The 23,338-nt window shown below is 42.6% G+C and overlaps 2 protein-coding genes across 3 annotated transcripts; both read right to left on the bottom strand.

Annotated features, from left to right (window-relative positions):
- Positions 1–1,354: 1,354 nt before the first annotated feature.
- myod1 (myogenic differentiation 1) lies at positions 1,355–3,309 on the bottom strand. Its single transcript, XM_020456309.1, has 3 exons — positions 2,608–3,309; positions 2,268–2,346; positions 1,355–2,063 (listed from the first exon to the last, which is right to left on the bottom strand). The coding sequence occupies exons 1-3, from the start codon at positions 3,118–3,120 to the stop codon at positions 1,837–1,839; spliced, it is 819 nt and encodes a 272-aa protein (XP_020311898.1). The 5' UTR covers positions 3,121–3,309; the 3' UTR covers positions 1,355–1,836.
- Positions 3,310–7,083: 3,774 nt separating this feature from the next.
- LOC109867337 (ferritin, heavy subunit-like) lies at positions 7,084–22,945 on the bottom strand. Of its 2 annotated transcripts, XM_020456450.2 has the most exons (4): positions 22,688–22,945; positions 22,360–22,580; positions 20,629–20,775; positions 7,084–10,102 (listed from the first exon to the last, which is right to left on the bottom strand). In XM_020456450.2, the coding sequence occupies exons 2-4, from the start codon at positions 22,525–22,527 to the stop codon at positions 9,800–9,802; spliced, it is 618 nt and encodes a 205-aa protein (XP_020312039.1). In that variant the 5' UTR covers positions 22,528–22,580; positions 22,688–22,945; the 3' UTR covers positions 7,084–9,799. The 2 variants fall into 2 exon arrangements, with proteins under 2 accessions (XP_020312039.1, XP_020312038.1); XM_020456449.2 differs by having other exon boundaries at positions 22,360–22,908.
- Between the last annotated feature and the right edge of the window lie 393 nt (positions 22,946–23,338).

Raw genomic sequence — 23,338 nt, 5'->3', positions numbered from 1 at the left:
GTGATAATTATAAATGGTGTGTTACTGCTATACACAATTTTGTTTTAATGAAACATGCTACAGTTGGAGTTGCATAGTAATAAGTATTCGGCCCTGAGTTGATAGGCCTAATATCGCTTAAATTAACCTCTCTTATATAAATAAGGTTTTAGACAGATTATTTTATGGCAACAGTTCATGTCTTATTGGTAAGTAATTTGGGTCATTAGATGTGTTTCATTTAGGCCATAGCCTATCAGTTTATGTATTTATTCATTTGACATTTTGCAGTATCAAATCTCTTGAGATGCACCATCTCGTTTTCAAGTATCCGAATAAAAAATAACAATAATAACAATAATAACAATAATAATACAAACCTACATTAACAGTATAAACCAAAGTTTTACAATTACTACTAGTCCTACTAATAAAAACTACTGCTACATCTACTAATACGACTAATAAAACGAAATACCTATAATATATATATATATATATACATCTTCACATGCAGATGTTTTTATTAGTTAAATGCACTGTGTAATGCCCTGATTTCTATAGGTACATTGTTCCAGTCAGTTTTTACATTTTATTTTGGTATGTAACTAGGCAAGTCAGTTAAGGACAAATTATTATTTACAATGACCGCCTACACCGGCCAAACGCGGACGACGCTGAGCCAATTGTGCACCGCCCTATGGGACTCCCAATCACCGCCGGTTGTGATAAAGCCCTTGGTGTCTGTAGTGACGCCTCTAGCACTGAGATGCAGTGCCTTAGACCTCTGCGCCACTTGGGAGCCCAGTTGGGCCTTTGTATCTGAAAGATCTTACTAAAACCTCAAGATGTACCCTTGGAATGTGTAATTGCTGCTGTTGTGGAAAGGAGTAGTGTGTATCTTGTAGAGTTAGGTGTTTTTTAATATATAGGCCGACAGGGATTTTTTTTAATAAATCTGCTCCAATGCAGTTGTCTTCCGCTTGGGAGAAACATGAATACTTTAGAAACTATAATCTTTCCAGCATAGTTAATGCGTTGAGACGTTACATATGATAGGCCTATGACATGGAGTAAGTATAAAAAATAATTTATGTCTGATCATATGCTATTGTGTCCTCTATTTCGTTTTTATTTTGCAATCAAATGGATGTGAATTATTATTTTTTATTTTATTATTATGTGGATCCAGTATACATCGCGAGAAATTATCAAATGTACAATAGGCCTAATATTATGTGCTTAATACAGTATAATATGCTTCAGCATTTTGAAGATATTTTAGAATTTCAATACGTCATTATAATCTTTGTTCCTCAGGTTAAAAACGCATTCAGTTATCTTGGCAACGCAATAGAGTAAATGATGAATCATGTTTTGTATAAATAGCCATAGTCATTTATTTATAATAACATCGAACGACTTTCACAAATTTTAAGATGTATAAATATAAAGTTAAACATTTCTCACAACAAACCAACCACGCGCCCCTGAATATAAACAGGCAACATTAAATACATTAAAAACCTTTTTTTTTCGTTTCACCTCTTATTTACACATAGACCTATACAAAAATGGTCCTCTATTGTCATAAACAATTAAAATGGCAAGGGAAAGAAAGTGGTCAAATATTTCATATACGATTACATGTACATAAATAAATCGGTAAATTATTTCTTATAAAACGTGACCCATGGGATGCCAATGATTGAATTTCAAAGAATTTAAAACGTTCTATTAACGACTGGAAAGGCAACTTTGCCATCATATTCTTATAGTACAGCCACATTCTGCAACCCTGTCCGTTCGTTGTTTTCTTCATTTACATGAATGTAGCCATATACTATCACTGTCTTTTCATAGCACTTGGTAGATGGGGTCATGGGAGGGCTGTGGGCACTTGGTCGGCGACGGCACGGTTGCCCCTGTCTCGCTCAGGATAGATCCCTCTTGGGGAGAGCAGGGGCTACCCTCCTGAACTGATAACATAGTGCACGCGGACGTGTCTGTTGAGATTCTCTCCACGATGCTGGATAGACAATCCAAGCTGGAGATGACTGCGTTCTTTTTGCTTCTGGCATCAGCTGTAGTAACAAAGGTGAACAATACATCAGAGACAACAATGAACTAGTAGCATTGTCTAAATGTCAAATGCTGTCTGTCTTGAGTCTTGAACTTTGGGCTACAGAAGAAGAGCTGCTGCTGAATAAAACGTTATTTTAAAACCGTATAATAAAGGTCTGGGCCTATAACAAGTCACAATAATATACAACTAAATAGAAACGTACCATTTGGAGTCTCCGCAAAATAAGAGCTTTCATAGCTGCTTCGTCTTGCGGACGTGCACGTCGGGGCATTATAGTCCATCTGGATAAAAAAAAAAGATGACATTATTAAGAATTCGAGCAATACAATATCACATATTGTGTTCTGTCAACTTGTGGAATGATATGTCAAACCAAAGACCTACAAATCAACATATCATACTATAGACCTCAATCCAAAATAATATATACAAATAAAATGGAATAGGTCTACTAAATGTATGTATACATTTTATGTAATAAAGAACGATCGAAATCCAGTGGACATGCCCATAGACACTGAGGTCAAGATGCACCAACTCACCATTCCATCAGAGCAGTTGGACCGTGGGCTGGATGCGTCAGAGTCCCCGTTGTAGTGCTCCAGCGAAGGGTAGTAGTTTTCGCCGTCCTGGCCCCTGAGCAGAGACTGCAGAGACTCGATGTAGCTGATGGCATTTCTCAGGATCTCCACCTTTGGAAGCCTCTGATTGGGGTTGTTCGACGTACATCTCTTCAGGTTCTCGAAGGCGTCGTTGACCTTGCCCAGTCTCCTCCTCTCCCGCATGGTAGCAGCCTTCCTCCGGTCAGTGTTCGTGGTTTTCCTCTTGCAGGCTTTGCATGCCCAGAGGAGGCACCTACCGGCTTGGTGATGCCCGCTTGGGGCCCTGATGTGCTCGTCTTCGTTATGATGATGGTCGTCTGGCTTGAGGAGACCAACATGAACTAACCGGGGGTCCATGTCTTCGAAAAAATGCATGTCGCTGGTGTTGAAGCACGGGTCGTCATAAAAGTCATCAGCAGAGGTGATAGGGAACGAAATATCCGACAACTCCATCTCTATCTCAGTGTCAAATGCCAAGACCAACTTTGTAACAATTGTTCTCCTGGCTCTGTATTTTTACAAACGTTCTAGGTTACCAGAAACTTTGAGCAAAAAAGTAAAAGTATCCTTAAAATTATGGTTAGGTTTTAGTGTAGGAATGTGGTTAATAACTTTCCCCAACCTCTATCCTAATGCACCCTGCAAACTGTTGCTGATGCTGTGGATCGAACAAGCTTTTATCCTTGGTGTTAGAGTTAGGGGCGTGCTCTGCATTTCTGACAGCCCCCTTGATTGGCCAATGATCGCGCGGAATGGGTGCATAGGGAGGGGTTTACAACTTCACGCTAATTAGTGAACAATTTCTCATAACTGTCCCTATAATAACATAGAGATCGAGGCCTATTATTCGTTTGAAAACAGTCATACTGATATTTTAAAAAGCTCTGATACTAGAGAAAAATAAATCACAGCAATCAATTCACTTTTCATTCGTTTTTCATAAATATAATTTACAGATTACATTTTTATATTTTGGTGCTTAGTTGTATTATTGGTATGATTCTATCTGGTCCTATTACTAGAATGTTATGCTGTTGCTGAAGTTCCTTCTGGAATAAATAAAATCGGCTAATTCTATTATATTCCCTTTCATATAGCCATAACCTGTCTAAATATATCATTCTATTATGCACAAGTTTCTCTAATGTCCCTATAGCCTATTGGCTCAAATGTTACAACAATTTGTTTCTAAGAGTTTCTGAACACAAGTTGGCCTAATGATATCAGCAGTTATTCTCTTGCACACACTATTACTTTCGGCAGTGGCAGTTAGCCTATAGCGGTTGCAGCATTAGGCAAGTAGCCAAAATGTTGATAGTTTGAATACCCAAGCCAACAAAAATTAATAAATACATATGTTGATGTGCCCTTGAGCAAGGCACTTAACCCTAATAGCTCCAGGGCTGCTGTTGATAATGGCTGACCCTGGTCGTGACCCCACTATCCAAGGATGTCTCATGTGGAGTTCGGATATTAGATATATTTTTTTAATTCAGGTGTGAAACAGGACAAATATAAGCATCCACCAATTTATTATTCTAATCTATAGCCCTCAGATATATTCATTATCCAATGTGCATGCTGCTTTAGAATTAATCAGGCACACAATGTACTTTTCTAAATACAAAATGCTCTCTTGGCTGTAAATGCTGCTGCTATCTAAAGTGTATATTTTTTTAGGCAGGTCTATTGGAGAATATGAGGCCACTATACGCCTACTTCTTGAAAACCGGACAATATTATGTTATAGGTGAGAATCACTAGATGGCGATAGTGAGTTGACTAAAGCAGTGTTGGCAACCCATGCAAAACTCCTCCAAATATCAAATCAAATCAAATTGTATTGGTCACATGCATCTATTTAGCAAATGTTATGTGCGGGTGTAGTGAAATACTTATGTTCCTAGCTCCAAAAGTGCAGTAGTATCTAAAAATGATTCACAACAATACAGACACATCTAAAAGTAAAATAATAGAATTAAGAAATATATAAATATATAAGAACATATAAACATGGTATATTCAGTTGAAGTCGGGAGTTTACATACACCTTAGCCAAATACATTTAAACTCAGTTTTTCACAATTCCTGACATTTCATCCTAGAAAAAATTCCCTGTCTGAGGTCAGTTAGGATCACCAATTTATTTTAAGAATGTGAAATGTCAGAATAATAGGAGAGAGAATTATTAATTTCCGCTTTTATTTCAATCATCACATTCGCAGTGGGTCAGAAGTTTACATACACTCAATTAGTATTTGGTAGCATTGCCTTTAAATAGTTTCACTTGGGTCAAACGTTTTGGGTAGCCTTCCACCACCAGCTTTCCACAATAGGTTGGGTGAATTTTGGCCCGTTCCTCCTGACAGAGCTGGTGTAACTGAGTCAGGTTTGTAGGCCTCCTTGCTCGCACACACTTTTTCAGTTCTGCCCACAAATTGTCTATGGGATTGAGGTCAGGGCATTGTGATGGCCACTCTAATACCTTGACTTTGTTGTCCTTAAGCCAATTTGCAACAACTTTGGAAGTATGCTTGGGGTCATTGTCCATTTGCAAGACCCATTTGTGACCAAGATTTAACTTCCTGATGTCTTGAGATGTTGCTTCAATATATCCACATCATTTTCCTGCCTCATGACGCCATCTATTTTGTGAAGTGCACCAGTCCCTCCTGCAGCAAAGCACCCCTACAACATGATGCTGCCACCCCCGGGCTTCACAGTTGGGATGGTGTTCTTCGGCTAGCAAGCATCCCCCTTTTTCCTCCAAACATAACGATGGTCATTATGGCCAAACAGTTCTATTTTTGTTTCATCAGACCAGAGGACATTTCTCCAAAAAGTACGATATTTGTCCCCATGTGCTGTTGCAAACCGGAGTCTGGCTTTTCATTGCTGTTTTAGAGCAGTGGCTTCTTCCTTGCGAAGCAGCCTTTCAGATTATGTCGATATAGGACTTGTTTTACTGTGGATATAAGATATTTTGTACCTGTTTCCTCCAGCATCTACACAAGATCCTTTGCTGTTGTTCTGGGATTGATTTACACTTTTCACACAAAGTACGTTCATCTCTAGGAGACAGAACGCTTCTTCTTCCTGAGCGGTATGACGGCTGCGTGGTCCCATGGTGTTTATACTTGCGTACTATTGTTTGTACAGATGAACGTGGTACCTTCAGGCATTTGGAAATTGCTCCCAACGATGAACCAGACTTGTGGAGGTCTACAATTTTTATTCTTAGGACTTGGATGATTTATTTTGATTTTCCCATGATGTCAAGCAAAGAGGCACTGAGTTTGAAGGTAGGCCTTGAAATACATCCACAGCTACACCTTCAATTGACTCAAATAATGTCAATTAGCCTATCAGAAGCTTCTAAAGTCATAACATAATTTTCTGGAATTTTCCAAGCTGTTTAAAGGCACAGTCAACTTAGTGTATGTAAACTACTGTCTCACTGGAATTGGGATTCAGTGAATTATAAGTGAAATAATCTGTAAACAATTGTTGGAAAAATTACTTGTATCATGCACAAAGTAGATGTCCTAACCGACTTGCCAAAACTATAGATCGTTAACAAGAAATGTATGGATTGGTTGAAAAACGATTTTTAATGACTCCAACCTAAGTGTATGTAAACTTCCGACTTCAACTGTACATATGAGATGAGTAAAGAAGTATGTAAACATTATTCAAACATTACTAAAGTGACTCGTGTTCCATTATTAAAGTGGCCAGTGATTGCAAGTCTATGTATATAGGGCAGCAGCATCTATGGTGCAGGGTTGAGTAACCGGGTGGTAGCCAGCTAGTGATGGCTATTTAACAGTCTGATGGCCTTCAGATAGAAGCTGTTTTTCAGTCTCTCGGTCCCAGCTTTGATGCAGTTGTACTGACCTCGCCTTCTGGATGATAGAGGGGTGAACAGGCCACAGCTCGGGTGGTTGACGTCCTTGATTAACAATTTCAGATTGTCAGTGATGTGTATACCGAGGACTTTGAAGCTTTCCACCTTCTCCACTGCGGTAACATCGATGTGGATAGGGGAATGCTCCCTCTGCTGTTTCCTGAAGTCCACGATCATCTCCTTTGAGTGATAGATTATTTTCCTGGCACCACTCTCCCAGGGCCCTCACCTCCTCCCCGTATGCTGTCTTGTCATTATTGGTAATCAGGCCTACTACTGTTGTGTCGTCTACAAACTTGATGATTGAGTTGGAGTTGTGCATGGCCACGCAGTCCTGGGTGAACAGGGAGTACTGGAGGGGGCTGAGCACCCACCCTTGTGGGGCCCCTGTGTTGAGGATCAGCGAATCAATAAGAATCTTTTGACAAATCAGGACACTGAAGTCACTATGAACACAAATATTACTTGAAAGTGTTAAATCAAGCACCATAGAGAAAAAGAGACCGTTCAGAAATTTATCAAAAACTTTATTTTGAAAGGTAGATATATTGTTGTAACATTGTACTGTATGTGATGAAGAGGGACAGTGTATATTTGATCTGTATAGTAGGTAAAGGCAATAGGTTTTGTAGAAACATAAAGTGTACAGATGAGACCAATCCCAAACAATATCCCATTATACATCAACCCATAATTTCTTATGAGAGTGACCTCTTTGTAAAATACTGAATACAGAAATACCATTATAAGCCATATAACATAGCGAGGTGTGTCAATCCAGATATTAACAGTATTTCAAGTACTTTGCCTTCAGCTTTGATTGTCACATTGTTATCTCTCAATTCATGCAACACCACATTATGACAACATGTCTCAACTTTGCTCATGGAATACATACAGTGCCTTCGGGAAGAATTCAGACCCCTTGACTTTTTCCACATTTGTCATTTTACAGCCTTACTCTAAAATGGATTAAATACAAATATTTCCTCAGCAATCTACACAAAACACCCCATAATGAGTGAACACAAGTTTTTAGAAATGTTTTCAAATTGAATCCACTAAAAAAACAGTATTCAGACCCTTTGCTATGGGACTCAAAATTGAGCTCAGGTGCATCCAGTTTCTATTGATCAACCTTGAGATGTTTCTACAACTTGATTGAAGTCCACCTGTGGTAAATTCAACTGATTGGACATGATTTCTATATGAGGTCCCACAGTTGATAGTGCATGTCAGAGCAACAATCAATCAATGAAGTTGAAGGAATTGTCCGTAGAGCTCAGAGACCGGATTGTGTTGAGGCACAGACCTGTGGAAGGGTACCAAAACATTTCTGCAGCATTGAGGGTCTCCAAAAATACAGTGGCTGTCACGACTTCTACCGAGGGTAACTCCTCTACCCTGTACCGAGGGTAACTCCTCTACCCTGTACCGAGGGTAACTCCTCTACCCTGTACCGAGGGTAACTCCTCCACCCTGTTCGGGCGGTGCTCGGCGTTGCCGGTTTACTAGCCGCCACCGATCCCTTTTTCCTTTTCTGTTTGTTTTGTCTGTGATTCTTTTCACACCTGGTTTCATTTGCGTTTATTTCTGTGTGTCAGAGCAAAAACCAAGCCATGACGTCGAAGGAATTGTCCGTAGATCCGGGACAGGATTGTGTCGAGGCACAGATCTGAGGAAGGGTACCAAAACATTTCTGCAGCATTGAAGGTCCCCAAGAACACAGAGGCCTCCATCATTCTTAAATGTAAGAAGTTTGGAACCACCAAGACTCTTCCTAGAGCTGGCCGCCCGGCCAAACTGAGCAATCTGAGGATAAGGGTCTTGGTTATGGAGGTGACTAAGAACCCGATGGTCACTCTGACAGAGCTCTAGAGCTCCTCTATGGGGATGGGAGAACCTTCCAGAAGGACAACCATCTCTGCAGCACTTTATGGTAGAGTGACCAGACGGAAGCCACTCCTCAGTAAAAAGCATGACAGCCCGCTTGGAGTTTGCCAAAAAGGCACCTAAAGACTCTCAGATCATGAGAAACAAGATTCTCTGGCCTGATGAAACCAAGATTTAGCTCTTTGACCTGAATGCCAAGTGTCACATCTGGAGGAAACCTGGAACCATCCCTATTGTGAAGCCTGGTGGTGGCAGCATCATGCTTTGGGGATGTTTTTCAGAGGGAGGGTCTGGGAGACTAGTCAGGATCTAGGCAAAGATGAAGAGAGCAAAGTACATAGGAATCCTTCATGAAAACCTGCTCCAGAGTGCTCAGGACCTCAGACTGGGGTGAAGATTCACCTTCCAACAGGACAATGACCCTAAGCACACAGCCAAGAGAATGCAGGAGTTGCTTCAGCACAAGTCTCTGAATGTCCTTGAGTGGCCCAGCCAGAGCCAGGACTTTAACCCGATCGAACATCTCTGGAGAGAACTGAAAATAGCTGTGCAGCAAAGCTCCCCATGCAACCTGATAGAGCTTGAGAGGATCGTCAGAGAAGAAATGGAGAAACTACCCAAATATAGCTGTGCTAAGCTTTTAGCGTCATACCCAAGAAGAGTCGAGGCTGAAATCGTTGCCAAATGTGCTTAAACAAAGTACTGAGCAAAGGGTCTGAATACTTATGTAAATGTGATCTGTTTTTTATTTTGAATAAATTAGCAAACATTTCAAAAAAACTGTTTTTGCTTTGTCATTATCGTGTATTATGTGTAGATTGAGGGGGAAAACGATGTAATACATTTTAGAATAAGGCTGTAACCTAACAAAATGTTGAAAAAGTCAAGGGGTCTGAATACTTTCCAAAGGCACTGAACATGATACAATGAGGCTGTGTCCTTTTAAATGCCCAAATCTAGTGCATAATATATGTATTCATTCTTTTTATTCTGGATTCAAGATGTTGCCCTCTCTCGAACACACCAAACATTTAAACAAATTGTGCAGAAATGCAAACAGGAATTAAGAAGAAGTGCTACAGCTTGGTTCCAAATAAACCTAGTTGTAACTAAGCCATACGCCTCAAATGATTCCCCTTGTTTTTTCAGTTTCAATCATTTCTATTGAGGAGCTAGCAAGTTATGTAGGAATAGGGAGTGTCTTCTACAATACATTGGCCTTACAGACAAGCTATAATACAATATAGGTGGCCATAAAATACTGACAGGAGAGGCTTGTTTTGAGAGTCGAACTCGCAAAGTAGTTTTCTTTAATATAAACTACTGAGTGATTTATCTACTGGAGACGTTGGTCAACTCCTCCTGCAGCTGGTCGATGAGGTACTCCCCGAAGCCCCCCGAGCGGTCGCTGGTGCAGCCCACCCTACGTGCGTTGGTCAGCAGGTCTCCCAGCAGTTTGACACGGGGCACCAGCGGCCCCAGGAAGCGGCTCTTGATCACACTGGCGGAGTGCGGGTCGCTGTGCTCCTTGGACAACTGGCTGAGCTCCACCATCACGGCCATCTCCTCCTTCCACTGGCCCAGCATCAGCTCCAGGGCTGGGATCACGGCATACACCTCCTCACAGCCAGGCCTCTGGGTGAGAAAGACAGCACACACACACACACACACACACACACACAAAGACCGCCATTAGAATGGATAAAACGTCTGCTAAATAACCTAAATGTTACATAGACAGCATTGAAGGATAACTTGAAGGATAACTATTTTTTTTCTTGTAACAGTACTCTAAAATCGTTCCACCATTTCCTAAAATTCTAATAGTTTGCCTAATTTCAGTTTGTGACAAAACAAGCAATGCCCAGTGTAGATAATAATTTTACCATCTAAACCGCTGTGAAATATATTTAAATAACAACAAATATTGTATTTTCAGTTGTTTGAAGCTGGTGTACAAAACCGAAAGTAAAAGATGCAAAAACGAAACTTAAGAACGGGAAGCATAGAAATAGAGAACTTTGAACAGATCTACTGTTTCTGTTTCTGTTGCTTTTAATGAGAATGAACTTTGAACAGATCTACTGTTTCTGTTGCTGTTAATGAGAATGAACTTTGAACAGATCTACTGTTTCTGTTTCTGTTGCTTTTAATGAGAATGAACTTTGAACAGATCTACTGTTTCTGTTTCTGTTGCTTTTAATGAGAATGACAGATGTACAGTGCCTTGTAAAAGTATTCACCCCCTTGGCATTTTTCCTATTTTGTTGCATTACAACCTGTAATTTAAATGGATGTTTATTTGGATTTCATATATTGGACATACACAAAATAGTCCAAATTGGTGAAGTGAAAAAAATGTACTTGTTTTAAAAAAATCTACAAAAAAGAAAAAAAAGAAAAGTTGTGCATGCATATGTATTCACCTCCTTTGCTACAAAGACCCTAAATAAAATCTGGTGCAACCAATTACCTTCATAAATCACATAATTAGTTAAATAAAGTCCAACTGTGTGCTATCTAAGTGTCACATGATCTGTCACATGATCTCAGTATATATACACACACCTGTTCTGAAAGGCCCTAGAGTCTGCAACACCACCAAGCAAGCAGCACCACCAAGCAAGCGGCACCATGAAGACCAAGGAGCTCTCCACATAGGTCAGGGACAAAGTTGTGCAGAAGTACAGATCAGGGTTGGGTTATAAAAATAAAAAAAATCTGAAACTTTGAACATCCCACAGAGCCATTAAATCCATTATTAAAAAATTGAAAGAATATGGCAACACAACAAACCTGCCAAGAGAGGGCCGCCCACCAAAACTCATGGACCAGGTAAGGAGGGCATTAATCAGAGAGGCAACAAAGAGACCAAAGATAACCCTTAAGGAGCTGCAAAGCCCCACAGCGGAGATTGGAGTATCTGTCCATAGGACCACTTTAAGCCATACACTCCACAGAGCTGGGCTTTACAGAAGAGTGGCCAGAAAAAAACATTGCTTAAAGAAAAAAATAAGCAAACACGTTTGGTGTTCGCCAAAAGGCATGTGGGAGACTCCCCAAACATAAGGAAGAAGGTACTCTGGTCAGATGAGACAAAAATGTAGCTTTTTGGCCATCAAGGAAGACGCCAAACCCAACACCTCTTATCACCCCAAGAATACCATCTCCACAGTGAAGCATGGTGGTGGCAGCATCATGCTGCGGGGGATGTTTTTCCATCAGCAGGAACTGGGAAACTTGCCAGAATTGAAGGAATGATGGATGTCGCTAAATACAGGGGAATTCTTGAGGGAAATCTGTTTCAGTCTTCCAGAGATTTGAGACTGTGACAGAGGTTCACCTTCCAGCAGGACAATGACCCTAAGCATACTGCTAAAGCTACACTCGAGGGGTTTAAAACCTGTTAAGCCTACCCCCTACTTTTTCGAACATTCAGTTAAAAATCGCGCAACATTTCAGCGTCCTGCTACTCATGCCAGGAATATAGTATATGATTAGTATGTGTGGATAGAAAACACTCTCACGTTTCTAAAACTGGTTAAATCACGGCTGTGACTATAACAGAGCGTGTGTTTCATCGAAAAGCGCAAGAAAAACTGATCACTGAAAACTGGAAAAAATATCAGTGCGCCACTTGCATGTATTATCTATGGGAGACCAAATTAAATGGGGCTGAGATTGCAAGTCCTACAGCTTCCACACGATGTTGCCAGTCTTGTCAATTGCCTGGATTTTTGTTTCTTGGTCAAACGAAGAAGAGAGACCACTTTCCATCCGGTCTCCGACAGGAAGTTTTGGAAGAGAGATTTCGGAACATGATTTGAAGACGTGGAGCTATTGAATACACATCGCCCCGTGATCAATTTGATAGATTATTAACGTTTACTAATACCTAAAGTTGGATTACAAAAGTATTTCGAAGTGTTTTGTGAAAGTTTATCGTCGACTTTTTTTATTTAAAAAAATGACGTAGCGTTTTGAAACAGTTTTTTTCTGAATCACACAGTTTCCATAGATGGATATTTTGGGTATATATGGACTGATTTAATCTAAAAAAAGACCCAATAGTGATGTTTATGGGACATATAGGAGTGCCAACAAAGAAGATCGTCAAAGGTAATGAAAGTTTTATATTTTATTTCTGCTATTTGTGTAGCGCCGGCTAAGCTAATTATTTTGTTTACGTCGCATTCAGGTATTTCGGGGTGTTGCATGCTATCAGATAATAGCTTCTCATGCTTTCGCCGAAAAGCATTTTAATAATCTGACTTGTTTGCTAGATTCACAACGAGTGTAGCTTTAATTCAGTACCCTGCATGTGTGTTTTAATGAACGTTTGAGTTTTAACGAGTGCTATTAGCATTTAGCGTAGCGCATTTGCATTTCCTGATGGCTGGGTGGGACGCAGACGTCTCAGGGGACGCTAAGAGGTTTTAAGGGGAAATATTTAAATGTCTTGGAATGGCCTAGTCAAATCCCAGACCTCAATCCAATTGAGAATCTGTGGTATGACTTATAGATTGCTGTACACCAGCAGAACCAACTTGAAGGAGCTGGAGCAGTTTTGCCTTGAATGGGAAAACATCCCAGTGGCTAGATGTGCCAAGCTTAGAGACATACCCCAAGAGATTTGCAGCTGTAATTGCTACAAAATGTGGCTCTGCAAAGTATTGACTTTGGGGGGGTGAATAGTTATGCACTCTCAAGTTCTGTTTTTTTGTCTTATTTCTTGTTTGTTTCACAATAAAAAAAACATTATGCATCTTTAAAGTGGTATGCATGTTGTGTAAATCAAATTATACAAACCCCCCCCAAAAAATCTATTTTAATTCCAGGTTGTAAGGCAACAAAATAGGAAAAATGCCAAGGGGGGTGAATACTTTCGCAAGCAACTGTATAACTCACATTCTTTATGTGAATTTGGTCAGGTCGCCCAATTTAATAGTTTCTTAAAATCTGAAAACACTACATCCCTCCTATTTTAGCTATAATCTTTATGAAAATGAATCTGTCCAAACTGTTAAAAAAATATATGTAAAAAAATAAGAGGGAAAAAAAATGGCCTTTACTGACAAGTTTTTTTCCAAACTTCAACCAAAGTCATCTATTATTGCAGAATTGAATACACATTTTAATATTAGAACTGGCAAATAGACTTGTTCAGGACATATCATTTGCCCTCACTGATCAAATGGATAACAAGGTGTTCCAAATTGCTGATGATGGACACCTTAGCAGTCCCACACACAGGTTCTATTTTACATGACTCGTAAAACTAGAGGAGGCAGAAAGAAAAACTAAAGTGGCAACGTCACCCCGTACATCTGGAAACACAATTAATGCACTGTCCTTCCGCCTGCGCATTAATCTCCCCAATTTTCCGGAACTCTGGGGAAATGTACACCCTGGCAGGCATTAGGCCTGAGCCCCAGGCAAAGCCCCAAGGTTAGGGTTTAACCCCCCCCATCCCCCTTGGCCTCAGATTTCCCTAACCTGTCCAGTCCACTCACAACCCCTTATTTCTAGCCCCAAGGGGCCCCAACACCAACCAAAACACCATCTCTGAAAGGTATGTAGCAGATCCTATAGGTATTACGTTGCAACACAAGGACTTTAGGAATAATTAACGTAAACTCACCCCATTCCGTACAAATGTGCATAACCGCGACATTCAAACGAGACTGCAATGAAAACGAATGGGACTGTAAAAGATGTGTTGGCATCAAAATTCAGGGTGTGAACTACGTTTCAAGTCAGTGTTGATTAACATGGTAATACTAACAGTATTGGAGAAAATATTTTAAAAAGCTGACCCCTCTGACGCTGTACGTTACATCGTGATCATCACTAGTAACGTACAGAGCGCATTTGCAACTCATTTTGTGCCATACAGCCTCTTTCCATCAGGGGTAGCCCTTCTCTCACAGATTAAAATCATGCTTAACCATATACACTTGTAAGACAACTTCCTTATTTTTGTCTAAATTAATATAATTATTGCTAATATTAAACTAATATTTCTTGACTAGGGTGCCAGTTGCATTTTTTCCCCACGTCATTACTGCAAGCCATCGTGACACTCAAAAGCCAGCACAGCTGCAGCTCACTTGTGAGGCTAATGTTAGCGCAGCCTTAAATCCCTCTTCAAATTTGACACAAACCTTCAAACAGGTATATGATGAGACATTACATAAACTTTGTTTTATTTACATTTTAAAGTTGATTAGTTGGACAAATCGGGTGAAAAAACCCGTTTCTTCACACAACATATTTCCCTCTTTCAAGATCACTTCGTAGCCTTCGCTTCCCACCCAACATTTTTTTTAAAGACCCGAAGGAGCTCATTGCCTTCTTGAATTATGTAGAGATGGGCATCATGAAGGTTTCGTCATTCATTTTGTTGTAAAGCACAATTTCTCCCCTTCCCATTGGTATTGATATTACAGTTGATCTGGAAGTATTACGTTTTTTGGGCGCAAAAATAAGGTAAATTGTACGGACCAAGGCGATGTACAAAAGTGAGTGAGTTTACGTTAAGGTTGCCGTTAATCTTGACAGGCAGCGTGCCATTAATTGTTAGATGTCAGACACACTGAGAAAACTGACGGCCAATAGGTTGCACAATAGGAGGCCGTTCCTTCTCTTGAAAAAACACAATACGTACCTGCTACGTACCGACCTGGTACCGAAGAACCTTCCATTTCTACTTGGCTGTGAGTCAATCAGAAAGCAATTTTCCAGGTGTAATCCGCAGCCTTTTCATCAGAATTGTTCTAACTAAAACAAGGCTGCATTATACTTTTTTTCCTATAGCAAGTCTTTACATATTTTACATATAGCTTGAGTTTGATAATGTGCACTTGCTCATTAGCTAGCTAGCTAACGTTAGCTTGCTAACTGAGCCAGGCAGTCACACACACTTCATATGAAATGAATGGGGTGGTATGTAGCACAATGCACACAAAACTAAATGCTTTACCAAGCTAGCTATCTAGCAATTCTCCATTATCCCATACGGTCAGTGCCAGTTCGCTTGCTAGCTAACATTTGTTAAACAGTTAGCACAACATAGCTTGCTAGCTGCTCCACTGACTCTCAGAAGCTAACAGGCAGCCTGCTTAATTAAAAAATGAATCCATTGTGATTGAATTATAATGTTGCTAGTTATGTAGTTGTGGCCATCTGGCTAGCTAGCAACAACATTAGCACAGATAGAACAATGATACAGATATTTCACTAGATGTATAAATGTCATGCAGCTGCTTGGTGTTTCCACTCACTACCAAATATGGTGCTGAGAGGAAGTCCGTTGCGCCCGGCAATGGGAAAAAATGGAACGAGATGGATTTTGGCCGACATTCTGCAAATGTTCTCAATACAGTTTTCAGTTCCCAAAACTAGAATATGTTACGAACAGAGAGGACTAAGTTTTGTCAACTTTACTATTTGCTGAAATGGACAAAAATGGCGTTGTTTAGAAGGAGTGCACAGGCGAATTGAGTTACTGCACACTTGCAATTCTCTGCGTAGGCGTTCCCTAAAGGAAACAGGCAAAATACATGCCAGGACGCACCAATAGGCTCTTGCTAGCTCATGGTTGGCTCTGCTCTGCTCTGCCCCCCCCCCCCTCATTTGTTCCCATTGGAATTGAGCTTGCTAGCTACCTAACCGTAGTTATCTACAACAGGCACAAGCCAAACATATCTTAAGAAAGGGACTGCCAACTTGTGTTCTGGAGTTGAGTTGAGCTGTGCTATGTGAACAACAAAAAGTTGACTGCAGACACTTTCGGCAGAGCTACTAAGAACAGTATCCTTGGTGTGTCTGATGCTTTATACCATTCATATACTGTATAGTTGCATGTAGCATTAGTGCAGAGTAAGGACTTGTAGATCCTGATCTATGTATTTGCTCAGAGTTACTACAGTAATTGTATCACACTTATTTGTGATATCATGTTCATACTAGGGCTGTCAAATGATAAAAACATTGAGTTAATCACAGGATTTGTCATGATTAATCGCAAATTTAGAATTTGCGAAAATTGAGCTGTAAATTAAGATTGTTTTTATACAAAAATCATTACAAGAAAATTAACATCTTTATTTTGTCCAACAGTCATCAAAATCAGGTAGATTGATGAAGCACAGAGCTACTAAGAACAGTATCCTTGGTGTGTCTGATGCTTTATATTTAATTTATTATGTATTTTGGATATTTTCTGTATTTTTTTAATGCTTTCAAGCAATGTGCAAAATTCACGAAGAAATTGATGCACAGAAATTAGTTCATAAACTCAGCAACAACAAAATAACGTCCCTTTTTCAGGACCCTGTCTTTCAAAGATCATTTGTAAAAATCCAGATAACTTTACAGATCTTCATTTTAAAGGGTTTAAACACTGTTTCCCATGCTTGTTCAATGAACCATAAACAATTAATGAACATGCACCTGTGGAACGGTCGTTAAGACACTAACAGCTTACAGACGGTAGGCAATTAAGGTCACAGTTATGAAAACTTTGCACATTAAATAGGCCTTTCTACTGACTCTGAAAAAAACAAAAGAAAGATGCCCAGGGTCCCTGCTCATCTGCGTGAACGTGCCTTAAGCATGCTGCAAGGAGGCATGAGAACTGCAGATGTGTCCAGGGCAATAAATGGCAATGTCCTTACTGTGAGATGCCTAAGACAGCGATACAGGGAGACAGGACGGACAGCTGTTCGTGCTTGCAGTGGCAAAACACATGTAACAACACCTGCACTGGATTGGTACAACCGAACATCACAGCTGCGGGACAGGTACAGGATGGCACCAGCCACTGCCGAGTTACACCAGGAACGCGCAATTGGACAGAGCTTGTTGTCATTGCAGGCAATCTCAATGCTGTGTGTTACAGGGAAGACATCCTCCTCCCTCATGTGGTACCCTTTCTGCAGGCTCATTCTGACATGTCCCTCCAGCATGACAATGCCACCAGCCATACTGCTCGTTCTGTGCGTGATTTCCTGCAAGACAGGAATGTCCGTGTTCTGCCATGACCAGCGAAGAGCCCGTATCTCAATCCCATTGAGCACATCTGGGACCTGTTGGCTCGGAGGGTGAGGGCTAGGGCCATTCCCCCAGAAATGTCCGGGAACTTGCAGGTGCCTTGGTGGAAGAGTGGGGTAACATCTCAAATCAAATCAAAGTTTATTTGTCACGCGCGCCAAATACAACAGGTGTAGACCTTACAGTGAAATGCTTACTTACAGGCTCTAACCAATAGTGCAAAAAATGTATTAGGTGAACAATAGGTAAGTAAAGAAATAAAACGGTAAAAAGACAGTGAAAAATAACAGTACTGAGGCTATATACAGTCGTGAGGCTATAGAAGTAGCGAGGCTAGTCAGGCTGGCGGGTGGTGGGACACAATGCAGATAGTCCAGTTAGCCAATGTGCAGGAGCACTGGTTGGTCGGGCCAATTGATGTAGTATGTACATGAATGTATAGTTAAAGTGACTATGCATGTATGATAAACAGAGTAGCAGCAGCGTAAAAGAGGGGGCGGGGGGGGGCACACAATACAAATAGTCTGGGTAGCCATTTGATTACCTGTTCAGGAGTCTTATGGCTTGGGGGTAAAAACTGTTGAGGAGCCATTTTGTCCTAGACTTAGCACTTGTGTACGGCTTGAAATGCGGTAGTAGAGAGAACAGTCTATGACTGGGGTGGCTGGGCTCTTTGACAATTTTTAGGGCCATTCTCTGACACCGCCTGGTGTAGAAGTCCTGGATGGCAGGCAACTTAGCCCCAGTGATGTACTGGGCTGTACGCACTACCCTCTGTAGTGTCTTGTGGTCAGAAGCTGAGCAATTGCCATACCAGGCAGTGATGCAACCAGCTCCTTGATGGTGCAGCTGGAGAACTTTTTGAGGATCTGAGGACCCAGGCCAAATCTTTTCAGTCTCCTGAGGGGGAAAAGGCATTGTCGTGCCCTCTTCACTTCTGTCTTGGAGTGTTTGGATCATGATAGTTTGTTGGTGATGTGGACACCAAGGAACTTGAAGCTCTCAACCTGCTCCACTACAGCCCCGTTGATGAGAATGGGGCGTGCTCGGTCCTCCTTTTCCTGTAGTCCACGATCATCTCCTTTGTCTTGATCACGTTGAGGGAGAGGTTGTTGTCCAGGCACCATACTGCCAGGTCTCTGACCTCCTCCCTATAGGCTATCTCATCGTTGTCGGTGATCAGGTCTACCACCGTAGTGTCGTCAGCAAACTTAATGATGGTGTTGGAGTCGTGCTTGGCCACGCAGTCATGGGTGAACAGGGAGTACAGGAGGGGACTAAGCACATACCCCTGGGGGGCCCCCGTGTTGATTATCAGCGTGGCAGATGTGTTGTTGCTTACCCTTACCACCTGGGGGCGGCCCGTCAGCAAGTCCAGAATCCAGTTGCAGAGCGAGGTGTTAAGTCCCAGGGTCCTTAGCTTAGTGATGAACTTTGAAGGCACTATGGTGTTGAACATGGAGCTGTAGTCAATGATCAGCATTCTCACATAGGTGTTATGATTCATCACAAAACCGGAAGCAACATCCGGTGAAGTAGACAAAACAAATATTGTATGTATAACAAACATTTTCACCCACAACATGCTCAATGAAGTTAATGTTTGACAGTTTAGTAAGCAACTACTGATTTAGAACCACAGCAAGTCAGCACCCAGAAACAGGAGCACTGCCTACTATTCCAGCACTATTTCAACTTAAACATCCTCAAATCAACTAGATTATACCGTATATGCTTTGTCTAATACAGTGAAAACAAACTTAAAAGATAGCAAAAACAATTCAGTCCAATCAACATTAAATAAATATCATGTGGCTCTCCATGGTACTGATTTCTGTGTGCGTGCGCAATTAGAAAAACATGTTTTTGACCCTACTTGTAGAGTAGATGAACACCAATGCCATCCATCTCTAATTCATGTTGGCAAAACAGTCTATGACTGTCATACAGTAGTACACACGCTTGTAGTTTTTGATGTCCTAGACTAAGCTAGCTGGCTAAAATGCTTGCTAGCCTAACTTCCTTTCATGGGCAACAATGAACCAGCTAAGTTAGCAAGTTCCTTGGTGTCCACATCACTAACGTTCTATCATGGTCCAAACACGCCAACACAGTCGTGAAGGGGGCACGACAACTCCCCCTGAAAAGATTTGGCATGGGCCTTCAGATCCTCAAAAAGTTCTACAGCTGCACCATTGAGAGCATCTTTACTGGCTGCATCACCGATTGGTATGGCACCTGCTTGGCATCTGACCGCAAGGCACTACAGAGGCTAGTGCCTACGGCCCAGTACATCACTGGGGCCGAGCTCACTGTCATCCAGGACCTCTATACAAGGCGGGACCAGAGGAAGGCCCTAAAAATTGTCAAAGGGTCCAGCCACCCAAGTCATAGTGTTCTCTCTGCTACTTCACAGCAATGTCCTATACTAGGCTAGCTAGCTAAAAGTCTTGCTAGTCTAACTTCCTCGCATGGGCAACAATGAACCAGCCAAGTTAGCTAGCTAGTTCATGTGAGCCCACTACATCTAGGCTACATGTTGAACTTCAAAAATCAGCTGATTATCAGTTGCTGTCAAACACACATGGACCTGAAGCGGACTCTCTTCCCCAATATTGTGCAGCGAATTCTACTAGATGAAATTCAAAAATGATTCAGAGGGGTTGGGTTAAATGTGGAAGACATCTCAGTTGAATGCATTCAGTTGTACAACTGACTGGGTATCACCATTTCCCTTTCCATGCCCTGCTTCAGGGTCATCCCTAAGTTACCACAGACACAGTCATAAACTCTGCCTCTTTCTACCATTTTATTATTAAAATCTGATTCTCCACCCTAACCTCAACTCTCACCACATTGCTAAACTTATGCCTAACCTTAAATTGAGACCAAAAAGCTTATTTCTTTCCCAATATCATTTTGACTTTGTGGCTGGGGAAACTAGTGGAAACCCTGCTTTAGTGCCTAGAGTTAGGAACCCATCCCCTCTCCGCTGGCAGTGGGCACACCGAATTAGAATATGTAGAATGGGCGTCTCCATTCGGGTCAACTATGCTATAATGGGTGTACTGGAGGTTCATTCTATTTCTATGAGTGGGCAGCTTTACCTGGATGTCTTTACTGCAGTACTGTCCCCCTCTGTCTGACAGGTAGTCCATCATGGCCTCAGCCTTCGCCTGCTCGTTCACAGACTGCTCATGGAAGAACGCTGCCACTCTTGGCAAGGCAATGTCATCCTGCTCAAATATCTTGGCCTGGAAGAGTCAATACAGAGTAACTCAGGTAAGAGTGATCCACGTACAAATAGGTTATAGTATATTGCTGTATTGGATACAACTTTATTTATATTGTGACTCTCATAGGCTACTTGGTAAACGTAATCAACTCATGATGTCCATTTGTTTTCCTCTCTCCATCCTCTTTCTCTCTTCCCCCATGTTTCTCCATCTTCCCTCCACCTCCCGTCTCCTCTCCTACTCCCCTATCTCCCCTCCTACTCCCCCGTCTCCCCTCCTACTCCCCTGTCTCCCCTCCTACTCCCCTGTCTCTCCATCTCCCCTCCTACTCCCCTGTCTCTCCTCCTACTCCCCCGTCTCCCCTCCTACTCCCCTGTCTCCCCTCCTACTCCCCCGTCTCCCCTCCTACTCCCCCGTCTCCCCTCCTACTCCCCTGTCTCCCCTCCTACTCCCCTGTCTCCCCTCCTACTCCCCTGTCTCCCCTCCTACTCCCCTGTCTCCCCTCCTACTCCCCCGTCTCCCCTCCTACTCCCCCGTCTCCCCTCCTACTCCCCCGTCTCCCCTCCTACTCCCCTGTCTCTCCATCTCCCCTCCTACTCCCCTGTCTCTCCTCCTACTCCCCCGTCTCCCCTCCTACTCCCCCGTCTCCCCTCCTACTCCCCCGTCTCTCCTCCTACTCCCCCGTCTCCCCTCCTACTCCCCCGTCTCCCCTCCTACTCCCCCGTCTCTCCTCCTACTCCCCCGTCTCTCCTCCTACTCCCCCGTCTCCCCTCCTACTCCCCCGTCTCCCCTCCTACTCCCCTGTCTCCCCTCCTACTCCCCTGTCTCCCCTCCTACTCCCCTGTCTCTCCTCCTACTCCCCTGTCTCTCCTCCTACTCCCCCGTCTCCCCTCCTACTCCCCCGTCTCCCCTCCTACTCCCCCGTCTCCCCTCCTACTCCCCCGTCTCCCCTCCTACTCCCCCGTCTCCCCTCCTACTCCCCCGTCTCCCCTCCTACTCCCCCGTCTCCCCTCCTACTCCCCCGTCTCCCCTCCTACTCCCCCGTCTCCCCTCCTACTCCCCCGTCTCCCCTCCTACTCCCCCGTCTCTCCTCCTACTCCCCTGTCTCTCCTCCTACTCCCCTGTCTCCCCTCCTACTCCCCTGTCTCCCCTCCTACTCCCCTGTCTCCCCTCCTACTCCCCTGTCTCCCCTCCTACTCCCCTGTCTCCCCTCCTACTCCCCCGTCTCTCCTCCTACTCCCCCGTCTCCCCTCCTACTCCCCTGTCTCTCCGTCTCCCCTCCTACTCCCCTGTCTCCCCTCCTACTCCCCCGTCTCCCCGCCTACTCCCCCGTCTCTCCTCCTACTCCCCTGTCTCTCCATCTCCCCTCCTACTCCCCCGTCTCCCCTCCTACTCCCCCGTCTCCCCTCCTACTCCCCTGTCTCTCCATCTCCCCTCCTACTCCCCTGTCTCCCCTCCTACTCCCCCGTCTCCCCTCCTACTCCCCTGTCTCTCCATCTCCCCTCCTACTCCCGTCTCTCCATCTCAATTTACCCTGATAGAATTTCGTAAACAAGTAACTTGCAGTTGCAGCCTATTGCTAGATGGTCGGGTCGCCCTTACCAGTGCATCAAGTATGTAAGCGACCTCCATAATCAATGTAGATACTCCGCACAAACTCTCCTCAACGACCGCTGGGAGATTCTGTTTCACTCTGCTCCCGAGAAAAGCTCGGTGAGTTTTACAGTTAGGCAGGTTGGTCTTCAATCTTTTGCCGCTTGGTTCAGCCATGTTCAAAAAGTCCCGACTGTGGTTAGATTGTAACAACAACCGTTGTTGCGCAACTGCGATAAAGTAGATCGTTAACGTTACTGATTTCGATTGAACGACACACTTTTTGATTGCATGTGTAATACTTAATTAATAGATCCTAATATAAAGAACTACTTACACAATAAGTGTTGTATACAGTCTTTGGTTGCGGGAGTGTAGGACAATAGAAACGGAGAAATCGTTTCCCGTTCAGCTTCTCAAGTTCATCCGGTGCGTTGAACGACACACCACCCTATATCAAAGTGAGAGCGACGTCAATAGCGAATAGTAGCCTACAATCAAACAACGACGAGTGAACATTGTTAGAAAGGGAGCATGTCAGCAAGAACAGTGGCTAATGCATGAACATGAATTGTAGCTTAAGCCTACTGTGATCATACTATCGAAATCCTTCATTTTGATTCAAGGGATGGGATGTTGGTCAGTGCTTCACAATTGGGTGTTGGAAAATAATGTATGCTCGTCACAATAGAATAGAATAGAACAGAATAGAGAATAAAATAGTACAATGTGCATTGAACAGAATCACTTGCTTAGGGATACTTCACCCAAATTACAAAATGGCATTATTGGATTCCTTAACCTGTAATTCTATTGACCATGTATGACAGAAATCCATGCTTTGGTTAAGTTTCCTGGCACTGTTTCCTAATGTCATGGTACCTACAGTTGAAGTTGGAAGTTTACATACACCTTAGCCAACTACATTTAAACTCCGTTTGTCACAATTCCTGACATTTTAATCCTAGTAAAAATTCCCTGTCTTAGG

This window comes from Oncorhynchus kisutch, linkage group LG22 (assembly GCF_002021735.2).
Source record: "Oncorhynchus kisutch isolate 150728-3 linkage group LG22, Okis_V2, whole genome shotgun sequence".
Classification (NCBI taxonomy): domain Eukaryota; kingdom Metazoa; phylum Chordata; class Actinopteri; order Salmoniformes; family Salmonidae; genus Oncorhynchus; species Oncorhynchus kisutch.
This window is presented reverse-complemented; position numbering and strand designations above follow the sequence as displayed.